The 21371-nt window shown below is 35.8% G+C and overlaps 2 protein-coding genes across 4 annotated transcripts in view; both read right to left on the bottom strand.

Moving 5' to 3' along the window:
• Positions 1 to 2165, bottom strand: part of MRP (Multidrug-Resistance like Protein 1) — a 20661-nt gene extending 18496 nt beyond the window's left edge. For all 3 annotated transcript variants that reach the window (XM_018454331.1, XM_018454322.1, XM_018454313.1), the window contains exon 1: positions 2106 to 2165. In XM_018454331.1, coding sequence (XP_018309833.1) covers positions 2106 to 2165 — 60 coding nt within the window. The remainder of the gene's footprint in view (positions 1 to 2105) is intronic.
• A 7184-nt stretch (positions 2166 to 9349) lies between these two features.
• On the bottom strand, positions 9350 to 19140 carry LOC108726685 (ral GTPase-activating protein subunit beta). The gene is given in 25 exon segments (XM_018454406.1): positions 9350 to 9547; positions 9688 to 9937; positions 10085 to 10348; positions 10506 to 10821; positions 11055 to 11466; positions 11776 to 12185; positions 12395 to 12441; positions 12443 to 12488; positions 12581 to 12741; positions 12828 to 12842; positions 12961 to 13101; positions 13431 to 13532; positions 14103 to 14210; positions 14499 to 14652; positions 14801 to 15031; positions 15106 to 15344; positions 15684 to 15824; positions 15901 to 16005; positions 16281 to 16469; positions 16885 to 17145; positions 17224 to 17407; positions 17805 to 18019; positions 18129 to 18155; positions 18235 to 18655; positions 18867 to 19140. Coding segments are annotated over 25 exon segments (4605 nt in total). The 5' UTR covers positions 18903 to 19140; the 3' UTR covers positions 9350 to 9417.
• Between the last annotated feature and the right edge of the window lie 2231 nt (positions 19141 to 21371).

Below are 21371 nucleotides of genomic sequence, written 5' to 3'. Positions count from 1 at the left end.
CACAGAGAGAAAAATGTTTGGTATTTGTAACTATAATTATATATTACTATAATTATGATTATTACTGCTATAATAATAATAACAGTAACTATATATATAGTTCCAGCAACAAATGTATATAACTGGCAACCTAAAATGACTATAATTATAGTTGTTATAACCATAAAATAGTTGAAATTACCATAAAAATATGGTTGTCCCGAAATATAACTATAAAATTATAGTCACTTGAACCATTTTTATGGTAATTTCAACTATTTTATGGTTATAACAACTATAATTATAGTCATTTTAGGTTGCCAGTTATATACATTTGTTGCTGGAACTATATATATAGTTACTGTTATTATTATTATAGCAGTAATAATCATAATTATAGTAATATATAATTATAGTTACAAATACCAAACATTTTTCTCTCTGTGTTCTAAGTATTTCTGAAAAATGTTCCAATTCATATAAAAATTCTTCGCACGCGCGCACGACTTATTTCCGTAATTTCGATTTCGCTAAAATCGCGCAATCGAACGTAATGACATTGCTTCATCACGTCGGCTCTATAATCGGAAGGCGTGTTACGTACGTACACGTGCACACAGACAAACGCGTGCGTCTGTGCGCAAGAAGGCACAGCACGAGGCGATGAAGCGAAGCGATTAAGCGACAGGGTAGCGATATCACGTGATTTTCCCCTAGGAACGAAAACGCTGTTCGCCTTGCTTTTATTTTTTGCACTCAGCACCTTCGCTTTCTCTCATTTCAACGCCCAAATATATATCTGTCCTATTTTAAGTGCAAAAATTTGGGGGGGGGGATTTCAAGCAACGCGAACAGACCTACTTCGCGTGAACGTGAACGCAAACAGTCAATCGTGCAGCTTTTTCCCTAGGAAGCCGTGAAAAGTGAAAATCTTTCGCATGTATGCGTGTGTACGTACGCACGGGAACACAAATGCCTTGCCATGCTCTTTCGTGCCTTCTCGCTCCTTCTTATGCCTTTTCCGAAACGCGTGCAACTTTATATGCCTGGTTTATGCTTCGGTCTTAACCCTAAAATCCTAAAATTCAGCCAATGGAATACAGATTTCAGTTAGGACCAATTAGGACTGGCAGCTTTATTGGCTGAATTTTAGGATTAAGACCGAAGCATAAACCAAGCATTAAATGGCAAGGCTTTGCGTCTCCATGTGTGCATATACATACATAAAAAATTTCATTTTTTACGTTTCCACTCTAGAGAAGAAAAGTTACGTGATCGATCGTTTGCTTGCACTTTTGCATTCGGACTTCTTTGCTTTTTCTCTCTTCAACGCATAAAATTTTCAAGGATTTCAAGCGAACACCTATAAAGGATAAAATGACATTTGGTTGTCTGTGAATGCTTTCTAACAAAAGACACAGATGATACGGTGTAACACAGTCATTACATCATTGTTTGCAGTGTTAACAAAGATGAAATCCCTGAGTCATGTTATACTACGGTCTAGTTTACACAGTGCGTTCAGTCGGCGACCTATACTCTACATCTGATCTAAATTTGACCTGAACATGATAAATAAACTGTTTACATCGTCACGACCATCGTGTTTAAGTATATTGTAGCGTGTAAATCGTGGACTAAACGTAACGAGTGTAAATTAGCTCTGTCTCTTGCTGATAAGCACCATGTGTCTCCCAAAAGGAAAGCAGCCTTCGACACTCTTCGATCGACTTCGAAGGAAGTTCACGCGGAGTCGGAACTCCTCATTTTCGCTCTCCGCCCGCGGATCAATCGCAGAGCTAGAGAGAAAGAGAGAGATTAGAGTCAGTTGAAGGATTACACGACCGCGCGAGAAACGTCACGTTTCCTGAAGGAATTGCCACCCGAGAAGGTCGAACGATTCCAAGTCTGCGTCGTGCGGGATGATGGACCGATCAACGGGTATCCTTCGTGAGTTTCCGAGATGAAAGTGTTTTCTAAAGTCCTGGGAAGGACGCGACGCGAAGGAATCCGAGGAATCGTGGAACTCGAAGAGAGGAAAAAGGCGAGGAGGAGGAGAGCAAAGGAAAGGATTTCTCTGGGAGAGACAGGCTCTCAAGGAGAATCCTCTTGCCCTTCTGACTCACCCAGAACTTGGTACCGCAGAACTGGTCCATGTCCATTCCGACCGTTTGATTCTGATCCATACTGACACATTTAAGATCCACCGGCGAGCAGGCTCTCGTGCGAAACTGAATCGTTCACAGCAGTACCGCATACAGTACCGCACCTGGCTGCACCGCGCACAAGCCACCGAGAGATCGGCGAGGAGTGCGACCGATCTTTCTCGCTCCAGGAATTACACTGTCCCTGACGGACCCTGACTGTCCCTCCACCCTGCGGCACGCACGACGGCGAGACCGAGACAGGCACGGGGAAATACACGCGACAGAGAGGAAGCCCACCATACAGCACACGCGGCACCCGCTACGAGCTACGAGCGAGTTATTCCAGTCGTACCGTCGCCGTCACCAACCGTCACTGGCCGTCAGTATTCCGCTTCTGCAGCTCTGCGCTCTGCGCTCTGCAGTCTGCAACTCTGCACTCGTCTGCACTGCTCTCGAGCTCTCTGAAGCTGGCTGCGAGAGCCGAACAAGTACAACCACCGTTGCCCGCCGTGCCTCACCGCGATTATGCCCGATTATTCGGCCAGATTATGTAATAAATATGTACCGCGCTCAAGCTGGCTCAAACACACACAAACGTAATCTGGCGAGTCCGATCTCTCCGGTCCAAACTACTCCAAACAGTCTAAAGACAGTCCGGGTTGCCGGCTGTCCGAGAATACCGAGTGAAAGTATCCGTGTATTCTCGCAACACCACCCACCATCATCGCTGTATCCATCCGCGTATCATCGACGGCGTGACGCCGGTGACAGAAAAGCGCGACCAATCACCGCGCGCGCCGCGAACCGCGCGGGAAAATTGCTGACGCCGCGTCTCGTGACTACATTCACGTCGATCCGCGAAGCCCGTCCCACCGTCCGTGTCGCGTGTTCACGGGTCGACCCCGTCATTTCGATACCTAGAATTTTCGATACCCAGAAACTTCTCGCGTAATGGAAATTACTGACGGTCCACGTTTTTTATCCTCTCAAAGGATATACGAATAAACGCAACGGGGAGTCATTTCAATTCTGAATTATATGGCTCGATTTTACAAGAAAAAAGAATTTTGTGTAATTCGCTGTCCCTGATTTAATCTTTTTTTTAATACATTAAACAATGGGTTAATAAATTTATCGAATAATGTTAATAAATCTATTAATAGCAGAGTACATATTGTAATAATAATTATTAAAATAATCGGAGTTTGATCAAAGAGTCACCTTCTCCCTTAAATAAAACCCCTAGTCCTCCGTTCGATGCAATATTCACCTCTATGGCGGAGGCAACATATCAAAGTTCAGTTGAATCGTTTGGTCAGGAGATCGTTTGAACTTCATCAAGAAACACGATAGTGTTTATCTCGCGTCAAGTTGTGCAAAACGATAAGCGTAATATTGCACGTAATGATATAATAAATAACGTTGCCACGTGAATGGCAACATTAGCAGATTGACATTTATCGAACTAATTCGTCTAATTTTAGCATCAATATAATGTTGACGATTGTGTTTTACTTTCTAAAATTTAGAATAAATCTCCGATTTAATTGCCATTGCTGCACAAACAGAATTATAATAATAAAAATACGCCCTTAAAGAAATCAACTATTAATATTAGAAATTACTTATTTTGAATATTAAAAACATTTAACAAATAATTTTAATATTCAAAATATTCGAAATAATTAATCACTACTTTGTGGCCTGAATATTCAATTATTAGTATAATGTAAATTTATAATTTTTTTAAAATTTAAAATTATAATTTTTTCAAGTTCGTTGTTTGTCTCTGTAATGATAATAACTTTTTAATTATGTTTTGAATTATTATAATTATATATTTCGGATTTTTCCAAAAAAATTATCTCTTGTTAAACAAATACACGCAATGTTTTCGGTTTTGTCCCGCAAAGTCTAAAATCTGAATGATTTTGAAAAAAAGTTTAAAGGATGTGTGTTCGAGAGAGTCTTGTCTTATACGATCGTGTGATAGCTCGGTATCACATAGGGGTCAATTGATATCTTTATTTTTACCCTTTTATTCTACTTTCGAGTAGCGCAGACATCTGAAATTCACAACTCTCGTTGTGCAATATTTTATTTCTATGCGAATCTCGCGTTAACAGAATGACTATCGGAAAGTACATTTATATAACTTATCGCGCGAATATAAGAACCTTGAAGAATCATCTAGTCGCGTATCTCGATTGTGTACAAACACGTACACAATACGATCTTATAGATCTTTATTGTGTGCTATTAAATACAAATTACTCAACACACACACGCGCGAAGCGTTTCTTTTCCACATACGTGTCACCGATGTCGTCATCACCGCCGAGTTTCTCATTTGTGAGAAACTTTAATGTCAATTGCAAAATATCCCCTAATAACCTAATTTATTGTTAAATAAATTATTATTATTATTATTTATGCAATATTAGCCTAATATACTCCCAATGTCTCGCCAATGAATTAATTGCGCTGATTACCGTTTCTGACAAAAACGGTAATCGTTAGCGAAATGATAAGAATTGAAATCTCGTACAATTTGATGCAATTTTTCCAGATAGCACAGAGAGTCCGAAAAAAATTCTTTTTTTATTCCCGGTTTAGGAAATCAATTCCTACTTTCGTTCCATTTCTGTTCTAAAAGTATTTCTCTGACCCGCATAAAAATATACTATTAGTGTAATAAGTAAATTCGAATAACGTAATAGTGGTGGAGAAAATTTCATTAAAATTACACTGAAATTTTATTGTGAAAATAAATATTATTGATTAACATCATATTTCAGAGGATACACGACAAAATTATAATAAAAAAGTTTCCTTTATGAATTCTAGAACTAATTTGAAATATGATGTTAATCAATAATATTTATTTTCACAATAAAATTTCAGTGTAATTTTAATGAAATTTTCTCCACCATATTCGAATTTACTTATTGCACTAGTAGTATATTTTTATGTGGGGAGAGTCTCAATTAAAAGATTTCACTTTATCATCACCTATTTTATAAGCTCTTTTTCAGATTCAAAGGGTATTCTTTATTTAATCTTTTTCTATTTCTTAATTTTGTATAAGAATAAATCATACTTTGGTTTTTATGGAAATTAGGAATATTAATTAATATATTAAGAAATTAGAAATAAATATTAATTACTTTTATTAAAGGTACTTATATACAAATATTGCATAATATAAATATTTGTATATCTTTTTGAATTCTTTTTGAGTTCATGTCTAACAAATTATACTAATTTATATAATAATTTAAAACGAAAATTTTGTTCACATTTAAATGGATTATAATAGTTGTGCCCCATCTGGATGGTACAGAAATCAAATGTCAATGCTCTGCCATATGCGAAAAATAAAGAAAAAGAAAGAACGTTAACCACTAAACATGTAAGGATCATCATCATCTGAATTCAGCGAAATTAAACCGGCGTTTCGTGACGAGTCAAAAATAATTCGCTGACATGGCACAAGCGGATGTAAACATACGAAATTAAATACGAATCCATGTCAACAATATAATACTGAACGGCTGACGTGTCGCTGACTGCTGTTGTCATCTTTAATTTCTTTGTGATAAGGGCGATAACGTTTATCGCTTGGAAAAATGTGCCGCTTCACATTACGTAGAAATCGACTATAAAAAAAATTTGCTGTTAATTCCTATTGTGAACTGAAAATTTTAGAATGTTGAAAATCGATGTCAAGAGTTCGATGAAACTTCTTCCGATTAATCCAATTGTTGATTAATTTAATCGATATTATTGGCTTCCGCAAATTTTCTAAACTTATGATAATTCACCTATCCTAATCTAATCTCTCATTTCATCATTTACTTAACAAGATAATACACTTGATGTAATGTTTAATCATCGATTAAGTTAATTGGTGATTAATAGGATTTTTGCAAAATTATTTACAAAATTTCTGGCTACAATTTATCGTTCCCAACCTAATTTTTTTTTCTACTACCAAATCAAAAATTAATAATTCTATCCACACATTAACAGTATAAAATTACAAATATATTTGATAATAAATTATTATATTGATTAAATTAATAGGTGAAATTAATTTGATCACTAAAATTGCTCGCAATAAAATTTCTGTGTAATACTCGTTGTTTCCAGTCTAATCTTTCTTTCTCTCTCTCTCTGTGTAAAGTAGAAATTAAAAATTAATCGAGAAATAATAAATTTAACTCTCCGCGTTAATATTACAAATGCTATTTATTGATCTTCTTTCCTTTCAATGACACTCGATCTTCTTCATCGATTAGTTTCGTCAGAAACTTTAAAACATATTTTTATACTGCATTTTGCAGCTTCTTTATAACGTGATGATAAAACACATAAATGCTACTTGATAATTATCATTAGATCGGCGATTAACTTGTCAACGGTGATAAGAATGACGGCTCGCATCGGATAATTCATCTATTTTTGTTACGCTGCATTTAGATATAGCGCGAAATTACAATGCGAGCCAACTGATAATGAATTTCAGACAATGGATTCGAGCGTTCCTACAAAGGCATATTAGTTAAGTGGACAATATGATGCATCGCCATTAGACGAGAAATAACCGCTGAATCATGTTGTTAAATTCTCTCTTACTGCTATTAATTCACAAAAGGTTTTAGTACAAGGATATAAATACGATTGGATGAAAATAGTTTTGAATTCAGAGAACTTCATCGAGAAACACAATAGTGTTCTCGGCTTTTCGCGCCAAATTGTAACAATATAAGTTGTAATATTGTGCGCAATGTCTTCATAATTCTTCTTAATATAAAAAAAAATTGTTAAGTAGTGTAAGGGGGAAGTAACGGAAACGTAAACAAAACTCTTAAGAAGCGAAAATTGGAATATAGAACGTAAAGGAATCGTCAACTAAACGTTAAAGAAACATAAATAAAGCATAGATAAGTTCTTCGGCAAGCACGAGCACAATGTTCGTTGAATGTAAACGGAGCATCGTCGAGTTCTTAGACGAACGTGAATAAAATTTGATCGAGGTTCCTCTCTGGTAAGCAAATGATAATATTTTAAAATATATTTCATTTATTCGGTAAACATCTAAAAAAAACTATTATGCTTTTATCTCGGAGCCCTTATAGAGGCTCGCTTCAAAAAAATTATTTCATTAGAACACAACTTTGATGCTTCGACAAGCTTTATATTTTCATCAGGATATTATATAAGCAAAATGGAACACTATTATTTTCTTATGAATGTTTATATAATTCATTACTTGAAGGTAACTATACAAATAACGAAAACAAATAAATTACTGATTAACTATCAAGCCGACAGTCATCTTACAATTCCGCGTAAAACAGAAAAAAATTGAAACTGAAGATATTTTTAATTCAGATAAGTCATGTGTATATTATACATATACCAAGTAGCTATTTCGCTCTATTGTGCAAGAAGTAACTAATCAAAATCTTAGAATTAAACATTTGTTTTTTAGACGTTAATAATTTCAGACATCTATCACGATCTGTTAAATTCAATTATCTGGTACATACATGTATATACAAAGAGTTTTATATATAAAAAAAATATAATCATACATAATAATTAAATAAAACGTATTTTTTTACTGCTTTATATATATATATATACAGGATGTCCCGTAAAGACCCGAACAACGTTTAAGTGGAGATTCCTGAGATCATTTTGAGACGAAAATTCTAATACCAAAATGTTGAGGCTATAATAACTTTTGAATTATATTTGGTTAAAAATAGTGTGTAATTCGAAAACTATTATAGCCTCGATATTTTCGTATTAGGATTTTCATCTTAAAATGTTCAAAAGAATCCAGAAATAATAATAGAGGCTATAAAAGTAAAATGGTTTTTTACTTATAAGCATTTAAAGTTAGCTTATAATTCAAAAAATTGTTGTAGCCTCGACGTTTTCGTATTAGGATTTTCTTCTCAAAATAATCTCAGGAATCTTCCCTTAAACATTGTTCGGATCTTTACGGGACACCCTGATATATATATATATATATATTTATGAACATATAGCAAAGTATGGTAATCGTGGCATAAAGAGTTACTGCCCTCTGTGCCAAAGATTCGGATTCAAATCGGTATACATATGTTGGATTTTATTTGATCGTTACTTCTCGGAAGGCAATAGCAAACTAGAAGACAATGGTAAACTCAGAAGACAATCAAAAATATCTTTACTATGACAACCTCATCAATGGATATGCAAAAGAGGGCATTATGTCTTTGAAAGACAACGGACTTGAAAGAGCTTATTTTCAATTATACATAATTTGAATAATTTGAATTTATTTACACCGTTATTTACAATAGTAATTTTACAAGTAGTAATATATAAAGCTTCTTTTGCTTAATATATATATTAAAAATCATATAACAAAAATACATTCTTCTAAAACGTTCACTTATATTAATTTTCCATTTTTTAATAGGTAACTTTCTTTATATTAGAAAATAATCATAATTTGTTAGTTAAATGCAATATGTTTTAAAGCTTTCTTATCTATTATATCTATTATAGCTATTTTTAGAATTTCATAGTTGTGTGTAGTCACCGGGAACTAGGATCATCAAAAAATTTTGTACCGAAATCCCTCAAAGTATTTATTTTAGAAAATCTAATTTCTGTACATATATATATATATATATAGATATAGAACGTTTTGAGAGGCACAAATCAAAATCCAAGAAGAACTGTATGAAAACGATTTGAAAATTTAAATAAAGTTTCCTTCGAATTATTATTTTTCTTTACTGCATTCTTCCAAATATTATATGTTAAACTTATAAGAAGCGATACCTGATATAATGTTATTTAATTATTACATTAAAATTGTTTTTAATTTTACATTTTATTCGGATATATTTTGTTATTAAGGATTATTATGTAGTTCGTTTTTTATTCACGGAATCTGAATTAAGTATGGAAAAATAATGTTGGAAATAAAGAACTGTTGTGCGTGTTAAATGAACTGTACAGTGAGTATGTCTTTCAATAAGAAATAGTTACAAAAGAAAATCACTCCACTTTTTACTAAGAATTTGTAAGTAATAATCGAAAAAGGAGTTTGCTTACATTTTCTAAAGTTATCCTCTCTCAGCAGTTTTAATAGAAGATAATAACTTTATCTTCAAGATATTTAAGAGATGTAAAAATCATCTTTAAAAAATTTTTTTTCTCTTTGTTATAGCAACAAAGAAATTAGGCTACCGAACTTAAGTTGATAAACATTCTTGAAAATTTTCTATTTGACTTGATAAGTTTGTGTGCTACTGAATAAAAGTGTTAATAACTCTGGATCAGTTAAATTTCTCTTATATTTTTGTACCATCTCTTGAATTTTTAGACGTCTTCGTACATGTGGTGGATGATAACTGAAACATAAATATATGCATTTATACATTTTATCTAAAATAAAAAGCGCACATAATATCTCAATATAAACACGATATAATTAATCAGATACAAAAGTATTGTAATTAAAAATGATTTTTTTTATTATTAATTTTATTACCTATCGTTATCAAGCCTTTTTCTACGTCCCATATTAAGAGCCGTTTGTCTAACCAGATTCCCCAAGACTCTTCTTGACACTACCATGCCATCGATTAAAGGCGTTGCTAAATTGATTCTAGAAACCGGTCCCTGCAATCTGACTCGCATCAATCCGTTAGCAAGAGCTTGAAGAAAGATAACGTGCACATCGGTTGCTTGCAGCATCTTCGATTGTTCCAGTCCGGTGTAAGTGGAAGGTAGCAGATCGCCTATAATCCAATAAGATCGTTTCATTTGTTATAAAGAAAATACATACAAGATAATAATGTGTGTAGCAATAAAATATACAATAAAAAGTTCAGATTAATTAATTAATGCGAGTTTCGGGATGCTTATCGAAAGAAGAGCGAACGAACCAATCGGGAACTGGATATGATCCTCCAGACTTTCCAACCACACGACCATGATCTTTGTATTAGTTTGAGATGGCACGGCTTGCTTCATTGTTCTCCTGGGCCTGATGGGATCTGCACTCGAAGAATTCGTCGGACCTGCTCCCGGTAAGCTCGACGGCTGTTTCTCCAGGTCGAGCGACATCGTTCTAGAATTCTGTGTTGCGTTTTGCGATGTTCCGCTGCTGCGAGTATCCGTGCTTTCACTGATACTCCGCTCAAACCACACTGCAATAAAACATGTAAACTGTGCTTTTAAGAAGTCAATCATATTCCTTTATAATATACATAATAATCTAAATCAAATATATAATAGAAAAGTAATTAAAAAAGGACATATATTTCCAAATTTGTTTTTTTTATTATTATTCTCTTCAAGATTTACCTTGTCCACTGGTGCTAATATCGCTGTTGTAACTACTTTCCTCTAACGAATCCGAGTTGGCCATGAGATACGATTGCGTAGGCACAACAAACGCAATTTCCGAACTCACGTCTGCCCAGTACAGCACGTGAGTGTCACCGTTGTAAAGAGCTCCACCGTGATTGCTGTGAGCTGGCTGTGGCACGTTCACTTGCGCTGTTACTCTCCATGAAGTCGATACATGACCCGTCCAACCTGCGTGAGCGGATACGCAAACGGGCCAACCGAGAGAGTTTAAGAATTCCAAGAAATTTGGCGACACATTCTCGTCATGCAGCTGTGAACACAAGATGTATAACATGATGTTGCGTCGAATTGAATAAAAATTTAATATATTGTAGATCTTGTTGTCCTGATAAAAAGTCTCCACAGGCACGACTCTCTACATGCAACTGTTTGACCTATACTTTTTTTTAAGAAAATTTACAACACAGGATAAACAATGGTGATAATATATATTCTAAAATTTTAAACTATGATAAACTAAAAGAAAAAAAACCAATATCTTACCACGTTTGATAATATTTCAGAGGCAGACTTTTGACCTGCTTTTATATAAAAGATATGAACAGTGTCGCACGTTCGCGGACTAATATTGTCTAGAGTCTCCAACTCCGTACAGAATCCAGGGATGGTTGGATCTAGTGCGATTAGCCCGCTATTTCTGGATTCGTCATTCTCCTTAGGCTCCATATTTAAGAAACCAAAATGGCTCAGGAATAAACGAGCCGTTTGGAATTCGTGACAAACCTGAGGTGGTACACATTCATCGGTTTTGTCTTCTGCAGCTTTTACGTTACCGTTGTCATGCTTCGACTCGAGCGTTATCTGACGTTCTAAGAGCTGCGCAAGGATCTGATGCTCGTCTCTCACCGCGTCATTATCACTCATAACTGCCTCGAGACTTGGTATCGATTCATCCCTGTCGTGAAGATTAAATATCATTTGGATTAGAGTACTGTGTAAAACGCGATTTCAAATTCTAGATGTATTAGGACATTCGCAATTAATTCAAATAATTGAGCGTTTGGTACATCATATAATCACAATTTTATCATTTGTGTTTCAATAATTTCACATTTCCATTTCAGTAATTTCAGTGTGTTTCAGTAATAGTTTTATATATTCTAATTTATTTTTATTTTACTTTAAATATTCAAATCTAAATATTTATAGCCTTAAGTTAAACTAAATCAAGTTCTTACTTTAAGATCTGTAAGCATTCACTTACACTTTACAGTGAGGAATACGATCAACATTATCTGGGAAGAATCTTGGTTTATAATCCGTTCGCGGTGCGGCTTCAGCCAACGGCAGGGGTCGTCCGGGATTGCTGTTTATACTTCTGATGCTGGATCGATGACGCGGTAAATGACGGAGCTGCATCGTCCACGCGTGTCTACCGAATGGCCCGCGGATTAAAACTGTCACGGTCGGCTGAGGATCCTGATCGTTTCCCAATGGTTCCTCTAACAGCGCTAACACAATCGCGTTTTCGGATACAAAGTAACGAAATCTCTCGACGGCCGCTTGTCGTGCTACACGTCCGCCAATCCAGCTATTGCAATGCCGAAGCAGAGATACCTCATCCAACAATGACGAGAGCGATTGTGCTCCGCAGGCGCTTGGAAAATAGCCAACCTACGATGAGAAAAACAATTATAAATTTGACAAAATTAAGAAAAAATAACTTCTACAATCTCAGGTTGAAAATTCTTAAGAACCGTTGAAATCTCAGATGAGAAAGCTTTAATATAAACCTCTAGAGATTCAAATATTGCAATTTAAAAAATTTTGGATTGCTGCGCACTCATGTTTTTTTTGTATCTTGTGTATTTTAGTGAACAAACCTGTTCCAACAGAATAGTAAGAAGAGCATCAGCGGCGTCTCTTTGACACGCCAAGCTCAACGACTTCCAATACTGTGGTCAAGCAGTCTTTGTCCTTCAATAAAAAAAAGAATCAATGTATACATATATAGAATTTCAATTAAAATTATATAATTTTGTAGTATACAACTTTAAAAAATTATCTACCTGTAATAATTGCGGATGAGCGGTCAGCCAAGTTGTCAGACAACTGAATGCCGCAACGATAGACGAATGGAGGTCCTTAGAGTGCGCCGGGGGTGGTCGCCAACATTGATATGAAATATAATCGCACAACCATTTTACTGCTCTCTTGCATTCTAGAGCATCTGCAACACAGCATTATCGATGCGCACTTGTTTCAAGAACGTTCAATGTTAAAACTGACAATTTCTATCTGAGAACAATATCGAACCTGTGAGTCTCCTTGCTGCATGCAGAATTATTTGAAATAAAATGCAGATAAGTATCTATTTCTTGCATATAAAAATATATGTACGTAACAAAATTTAAATCTTAATATGACGAAGTTATATTGATGTTACTACCTGTTTCGCGAATGCGTGTACGTGCTAATCCCGACAGCATCTCGAGTGCTGCTAGAGAAATATTCAAGTCGGTCTTCCACGATGAAATCAAACGATGACACACCAAGTACGTTGCTCGCACAAAAAGAGCGTGGGCCGAATCTACAAAAATGTTTCTCTCATTTAATCCTTGAGTCTATAAGAAATAATATTACCGGCCTGTGTTTTGTACAAATAAATACATATACAATAAAATTGATAATATAACAAATGCTAAGTGCGTATATACATATATGTATATATGTATAGAAAGAGACAGAAAGAGGAAAAAGGAAGAGAGAACAAGTAAATCTTTTCTTAAGAATTGTAAACGTAACAATATAAACATAATAAAACGATAAGCGGAAATGAAATTCGCATTCTACGAATGTTTTCGAATGCGATTTTTATGAAATGTATGTAGCAAGATAAAACAGTATATGTGTATTTACCGAACGCAATGCATTCCTCTTGAAGAGTTGCAATGTCAGAGGCATCACCAATTGATCGCTGATCACTGGATATACTTATTTGACTGGCCGAATCGCTGGTGACTATATTAAGCGATGATAAGACAGGACAATGGCGAAATGCACAACAGAACACAACTCGTAATAACAATAAAAAATTAACATTTCATATATAAGCATGTGTAAAGCTGATACGATGAGAGGTGACATTAAGCATTGTAATCCAAATATTTGCGTCCTCATACTAACTCCCATTCATAAAGCTATCGATAAATATTAATAAAAAGTCGCTGTATTAAATGAAGTAGCAGTATACTGGGACATTGCTATTTTACTGGCAGAGAAACCAGTCATGATCATAGGCAACTTATGGAGAGAAGTTTGACTTTACCTTGTGAAATAAATGAGATTAATTATTAAATTAATTTATTACTTTATACATAAAATCATTCTTTACCGTATTATTTTTTTATAAAATAGCAATAAAACAATGTTTTATACTGTTTCGCCACGTGATGTATAAAAAAATAATGCCTATGATCATAAGATCACTTAATAAAATTTGGACACAAACAGGAATTATTACTAAGTAACTCAGAACAGTGCACCTAACCGAATGCAAGCTGATATCGTTTAGTAGTATCGAAAACGAACCTGAAGATAACAAATTGGTTGTCGAATCACTAGCTACGGTGTCAGGTTGTGTGACTTGCTCTACTTCTTCAGCTGCTGCAGAATCTTGTACACTCAGCAACAAAGCTCCTAAAAAGAATTATTTTTACACGACAAATTATTTTTACATTTATTTCCATTTATGTAAAATTATATTTTGCCACTATTCATAAATTCAATTTTCTACTTTTCAATAAAATGTTGATTTTGTTGAGAACTTCTGTTTAAGAAATATTTATTTAACAGAAAATTAATTTTCTCAAAGAAATGAAAACTTCGATCAAGAATAATGTTGAGAATTCAATAACAAATACATATTGCAAAGCGAAAGTTAAATCACCAGTAATTGATAGCAATCTTTCAATTTTATTAACTTACCCAACAGCATGTGTGTATTTTGAGGATCAGTCTCCACTTGTAAAGCGTTTATGAGTAAATTCATGAGTCTTGATTTTAACTGTACAAATGTTACGGGACTTTTCTCGGAGAAATTTGTGCCTGGGAATACTGGAAGCTCCTTAATAGCGAGATTCTGTAATTCATATATATCTTTCTTCAATTACATGATTACCGTTCATATCGCGTATTGAATTTACAACAACGCAATTTATTAAATATTAATAAATTTTGCCAAAGAATTTAGAAGAGAGATTATTACATTTTCATGCATATGTTTTCACCTGAAAATGCAGAGGCAGTGTTAACATCGATATTAGCAAATGTATCGAGGCCCTTCTCAAGTCCGGCTTTGATACTATATTAGATTTCAGCTTTAAATCTTTCTCCGGTAGAACCACCTCCAGAGCGGATAAAACGGCTGGCACTAAGACTTGAATACCGTTCAAATCGAGGCGGAACAGATCAGCTGAATTCAACAGAATACTCGCCAATGTTTCACCACATTCGCGAGACTGAAAATAAATTAAGTGCACGTTACATCTATCTCTTTCTAAGTCTATCAAGAAATATATGCTACAACCGATACCTCGTCGACTTTGAGGCCGTGATACATCGCCTGATAAAATCTAGCTAGGTACACGGGTAAGATCTCTTCGCCTGTTTTCTTGGCGCAAAAAATACGGCACAGGGCCCCCAATGCCTCCGCTCTACCGGACTCATAGCGATCTATACAGAGCGTCGACGGTACATCGCTCACGGTTTCCTGCAATGAGCTCGGCCCATCTACGAGTACCGAAGACGGACGTTTGGAAGCACCCGACGGTTCTACACATGAAATGATCATGGTATATAAAATATAATTACATGTGAAATCTTCTCTTATTTCACGCACACGCAAGTAGGACTGAGTAATCATTTAAAATACCAAATATAAAATACTTAAAAAAATGTATTTAAAATGCAAAATGTTTTTCAAATGCACTTTATATGTAAAATGAGTAAATAGATATTTTAAGTAGTTTTCAAATACAGAATAGTTTCCCCTATATACATTTTAATATACATTTTTTTAAGTATTTTACATTTAGCATTTTAAATAGAATTACATTTTAAATGGCATTTTAAATGCAAAAATACCCAGTCTTGTACACAAGTGACACTTACGTGGTAAATTCTGCGACCAACCCTCGGTACCGATAAACGCAGCCTCGAACAACCATTCCCCGAAGAGATGCAGTATACTGTTACATTTGGGTCGTCCTGGAGCTAAAGGAGGTCTAATATCCTGGCCTAACGAAGTCATGGCTGTAAATCACACGATCGTGCGACTTAATGGATATATTTTTGTTGTATAACTATGAACTTATAGAAATGATATTACATGCTGTACTTGAAGCAGACGATGGTCCGGAATTGGATATTAACATCGGTGGTGTACTAGACACACGACTTGTCGTCAATCCAATTAATGATGCTTTTGGAATTCCTGCCAAATGTTTATATGTTTCTACAAGATGTTTTATAATAGCAACAAGTGAATTATCTAAGTTCAAGTTCTAATAATTAACAATTTTTGTATGCATGTAATCAAAACAAAATTTAATAATATGGAATAAAGTATAGCGTATAGTATAAAAGGAAAACTATGATACAAAATGAGAGTGCTATACAGTATCTGTGACTTTAGATCTTAGCAGAGAGGAATTAACTGATTGAGTACAATATCCTATTGGCAAGAGAGAAAGTATTGCACTGAGATACCCTTAGTAACTGCAGAAGGAGTGACACTGAAACTTTTGGCAAGTCTGCGTTGAGTTGGGGGTGTGGGGGAAGGCTGAGGCTGATCCCTGCCGCTCGACCTGTCCCATCCAACACCCCCGCTGCTGATGCCACTATTTCCTGTAACGTTGGATACACAACATTCCTCCCAACAGCATGCCTGTGAAACTCCTAAAACATTTGCGACAATGTGCAACCGCCACCATTGCAGATACAGGTGAACAAGCCAACAAGTGTGCGAGTGTCAGATAGAAACAAATTTCAGGAGATATACATTTGACATCTTCTTGCCTCTGAGATAAGTTACAGCGCGAGTCTTTTTGAGATAGATCACGAATTTAACGTTTGATAACACTAAAAGTACCAAGCGATCACTATATATTCATCATTTCTATTTTTTAAATTGATATACTTTTTGTATAAAATATAGTGTTCCGAAATTTTTTGACTTTTTAATAATTATGTCTTTCTATTAATAACATTGATTTTTTATCACTTTCTTTATTTCATAGTAATTTATTTGCTTGGTCCTTTTAGTGAATAAGAAACGTTGGTACTTTTGTGTTAAATCACAGCCTTGACTCACCAAGGAAAGCATCGACCTGACCCGCTATGCCTTTTATCGCTTTCAGAAATATTTGCGGCAAGCTTTGCAAACATGGGTGCTGGCATGGATCTATAACATTAGGACTGGCAATAGCGTATTGCAGAAACGCTTGCGTCTGCGAGACAACAGCGGGTCTACACAAGTCTACGGGATCACCGATAGTACGCAATAATCTGTACCATGCCTGTGCCACTGCTTCATCTGACATAGTGGGTGGTACTAGCTGCGTGTCTTCGTCACCTATTAACAGAGTTTTGTTTATCGTAATACCGCAAACAATGTGCAAATTTGGTTAACGCATATATTAAAGGCACATACTTATTTTCAATTCGGGAAACATTGGCCCGTACATAATATGCAGCAGCCTCGCTGTAAGAGCGAGACACACGCGGTTCCACTGCTCTACTAAAGCCAATCTGTGACGCCATCGCAGGCAAGATTCTCGTAATGTTCGCCATAACGGAGGTGAAGGAAAGCTACGTTCACAGGAGACCAACCAGACCTAAAAGAATTTCGTTTTATAAGTTTATGAGCGTCAATATCATTAAGGATGAATTACATATAATTTTTACCAAAATGAAAAATATTAAAAATTTTTCTATATTGTTATTTGAGAGTAATACAAAAAGTTTGGTGGTGATTTAGAATCAGAATCATAAATTATTTCAATAAATGACATGTTTTAAAAAAATAATTAAAATAAAATGAGTAAATTTTCATTTAAACTATAAAATTATATTGTTAAATATTATATAAGTATTGACCTGATTGAACTGTTTCATGTATATATAACATATATTTTTATATATAATTGAAAAGAATAAATTTCCAATACCAGTCACTTTTTGCAAAAACTATATACCTGGATACATCCTTACTTAATTAGAATATTTCTGTACCTCTAGCAATACACCGAGCACTCTCTCACACAATTGTTCTCCTGCATCTTCTCTAGTTGCTGGTGGTGCTAATAGTGCGTCGTTAATACCGATGAGAAATAATAGTAAGCTCTCCCATGTTTCTCTCTCCAGAGTTGCAGGACCTCTCGCAATTTGCTGCAAAGTTCTAAGTACTCGATGACACAGGACAGCTTGCCGATTTATAGTGTCTGTACCTAGAAACATTCATCGAAGGTGATATATTATAGATATTGATATAAGTATTCATTTTGCAAATTGATATAAATGTCTTCAGAGAAAAGTAATAAGTATATCATGGATTACCTAGATCCTGATACAGAAAAGGCCAGACTTTGGGAAAGAAAATGGACCTTATCAAAAGGATCAGATAGTAAATTTAACATGTAAAGAAAACCAAATCTTGTCTTACCTTCCCCTTTCCTTGGAACAAATAAATTGTGAAAATGACTTATGATCTTTCTGGCATAGAAGTTTGGGTCATCCACAATTGGTCTGGGCACAGAGATCTTTGGTGTTGAGTATAGAGCAGACAGCCACTCGCAGTATATGTTCACGCAATCTCTGACGGTGTCGTGCTCGGCCAGCGGCAACGACAAACCAAAACATATCACCTCCATGCACCATTGCACCTCCCTGTCGGTGGAGAGGGGACTAGGCTCTCCTGCCTGGGTGATGCCCAGGTTTGCAGCGAGTTGGCGAACTATGGATAGTGCGACCTCTTTGCCTGCACCAGGGGGAAATTTTTCCAGTACGCTCTGGCTTTCCTCCGAGCCTTGTTGGATCAGAGTGCTCAATGAGGCCCATTCTGAATACATCCCTCCTTGGGAATCCTAAAAACACGTAAAAACATTGAGCTTCTCCCATGCAATGAAAACCAAAGACACTAAATAGATGGTAATTAAGATTAAATATGGAATAAATAATTATTTGCGCGACGTCTTCTACGCCTGATTCCTATTGTCCTTAGTCTTTTCAATTTCTTTCGAAATAAATAATATAAATAGCTCAAAATAGATGTAATTAAACGGAAGATATAATAACCTTGAGATTAACTCTGTTGAATACGCCTAAATTCATAGATTATTACACGCCTATACGCCCTATATTTAAGAAGCAGTTTGGCCGAAGATAAACACTGGAGTTAACAGAGTCGTTAATAACGTTTATGACACAAGATAGAAGAAAAATTTCACTTCACGTGGTCCATCTCTCAGCTGACATCCGTCGTCGGGTCGTTGATCGATCTCTTTGACATCTCGCACGTTTGACAGCTGACTTTGACAGTGGCTTCGACAGTTATCAACCTACAGATATAACAGACGTGTCGGTATATGATAAATATGCATTAATCCGCTGGGTCATAGTAACAATCTGATTTATCGGCCCAATGTAATTTAAATGGGATCGATAAATCAGACTCTACTTTGATCCATTAATGATTAATGTACTCTACTACCTACTACTGATGAAGCGGATGAATTATGTACCACATGTCGATATCAAATCTCGTAGGGTAATGTCCACGTTTTTCTGGTTCTTTTCCATACTATTAATAGGTTAGACAAGGACGCGAAGGGTACTGTTTCTTTGTGCGTTTTTGTCGTACGACAAATGTATACAGAACAAAAAAATCCTTGGATCTCTCTATCTCATAGCCAATCATAACAGGCTTGAAAAATTTGTCGTACGACAAAAACGCACAAATGAAATATCACCCTTACGATCAAAGTTGATTATTCATCCTTGTTTAATCCACGTGATAGTACGGAAAAGAACCACAAAAACGTGGACATTACCTTACGAGGTTTGGTACACGAAAAAGGCCGGGATGTCCACCCACTCTCAGGTTTCTCTCTGGAAATATAATAGGATGAGTCTTTTAATTCATCGATTGATCAATCGCGTGAAGCGCAAATACATCACAGAGTTCTTTTATTCATCATTAAATACATCTATTCGCCTTGCTTACACTTTTTTACACTTTTTACACTTAAAATGAGATATATATTTAGCCCTGAAAAGAGAGAAAGCGAACTGAGTGCAAAAAGTGCAAGCCACGCAACAGACCTATTGTTGCGTCAATATGACGGAAGTGCACATGGTACACGATATCAAGCATGATGATTGGTGATTCATCTTTTGAACTGAGAGTCGATTGTGTATCTTGAAATGAGGTGAAAATTCCAAAAGTGAGCAAATTCACTAGTTATTAACCAATTAAATTATGAATATTCTAGTGAATTTGCTCACTTTTGTAGTTTTCACCTCATTTCGAGATACACAATCGACCCTCTGTACTTATATACATGTCCCTTCGTGCACTTTCATACACTAAACTTCTACAACAACTAATGCCCGTATTCATAGTCAGACCTTATACTTAAAGCCCGTATCAGACTACCGACTCTGCAGGCCGACCCGACTACCAACTCTGAGGGTGAAATCACACGGTGCGGAAAAAGACTGCGGAATAGAGAATGCGTCATTGAAGCAACCAATCAACGCTATTCCGATTAGCGCTGAATAGCGTTGATTGGTTGCTTCAATGACGCATTCTCTATTACGCAGTCTTTTTCCGCACCGTGTGATTTCACCCTTAATCTCAGGCAGTGTCTTAAGATGCTAATACGACTTTCTGATTGGTTCATGCACTAGCTTAAGTCCGGATCTACAATAAGTATTTAACCCCGGATCTACAATAGGTGTTTTAAGCCTTAAGCCGTAAGAAATTAACCAATTACAGTCGAATCCGAGGGAAATAATCGACTATGATTCGCCCATTTCTTATGGCTTAAGGCTTAAGGGCTGCCGCAAACAAAATTCCGTAACTGTATGCGTAAGGTGTAAACTTAAGCCGATGAGCCAATCAGGATATTGCTTTAGGTCTACATAATCTAACGGAAATGGAAATAACAGTAAACTTATCCATAATCTCACAATAAAGCGAATTTCAACCGGTTGAAACTCGCCTTATGGATAAGTTTATTGCTATTTTTATTTCCGTTAGATTACGTAGATCTAAAGCAGTATCCTGATTGGCTCATCGGCTTAAGTCCATGTCTTAAGGTTACTATTATCCCGAACCTACAATAGGATTTTAAGCCTTAAGCCATAAGAAATAGACGAATCACAGTCGATTATTCCCCTCGGATTCGACTGTAATTGGTCAATTTCTTACGGCTTAAGTCTTAAAACACCTATTGTAGATACGGACTTAATCAGAGACTGACCATAAGGATTTCGTCAAATTTCTCCAAGAGAGAAATTCTATCTCACTTTTCCATCAATAGCGGTGTGTATACATCATGCATAGTCTATATATTTTTAATTCTAACTGAATATGCCAATCAGATGCAAGCGCTCACTGAGCGCTCACTGAGCGGTTGTAGTACTGAATGCACCCAATGGTCGCGTTCAGCAAACTCAACTGTTGCGGAGCGGATCAGTGAGCTCTCGCTGCTATTGGATAATCTAAAAGAATACACCAATAGCAGCGAGCGCTCACGGATCCGCTCCACAACAGTTGAGTCTGCTGAACGCGACCCA

Source organism: Mycetomoellerius zeteki, unplaced genomic scaffold (assembly GCF_001594055.1).
Source record: "Mycetomoellerius zeteki isolate Tzet28-1 unplaced genomic scaffold, Tzet1.0 scaffold1110, whole genome shotgun sequence".
Taxonomy (NCBI): domain Eukaryota; kingdom Metazoa; phylum Arthropoda; class Insecta; order Hymenoptera; family Formicidae; genus Mycetomoellerius; species Mycetomoellerius zeteki.
This window is presented reverse-complemented; position numbering and strand designations above follow the sequence as displayed.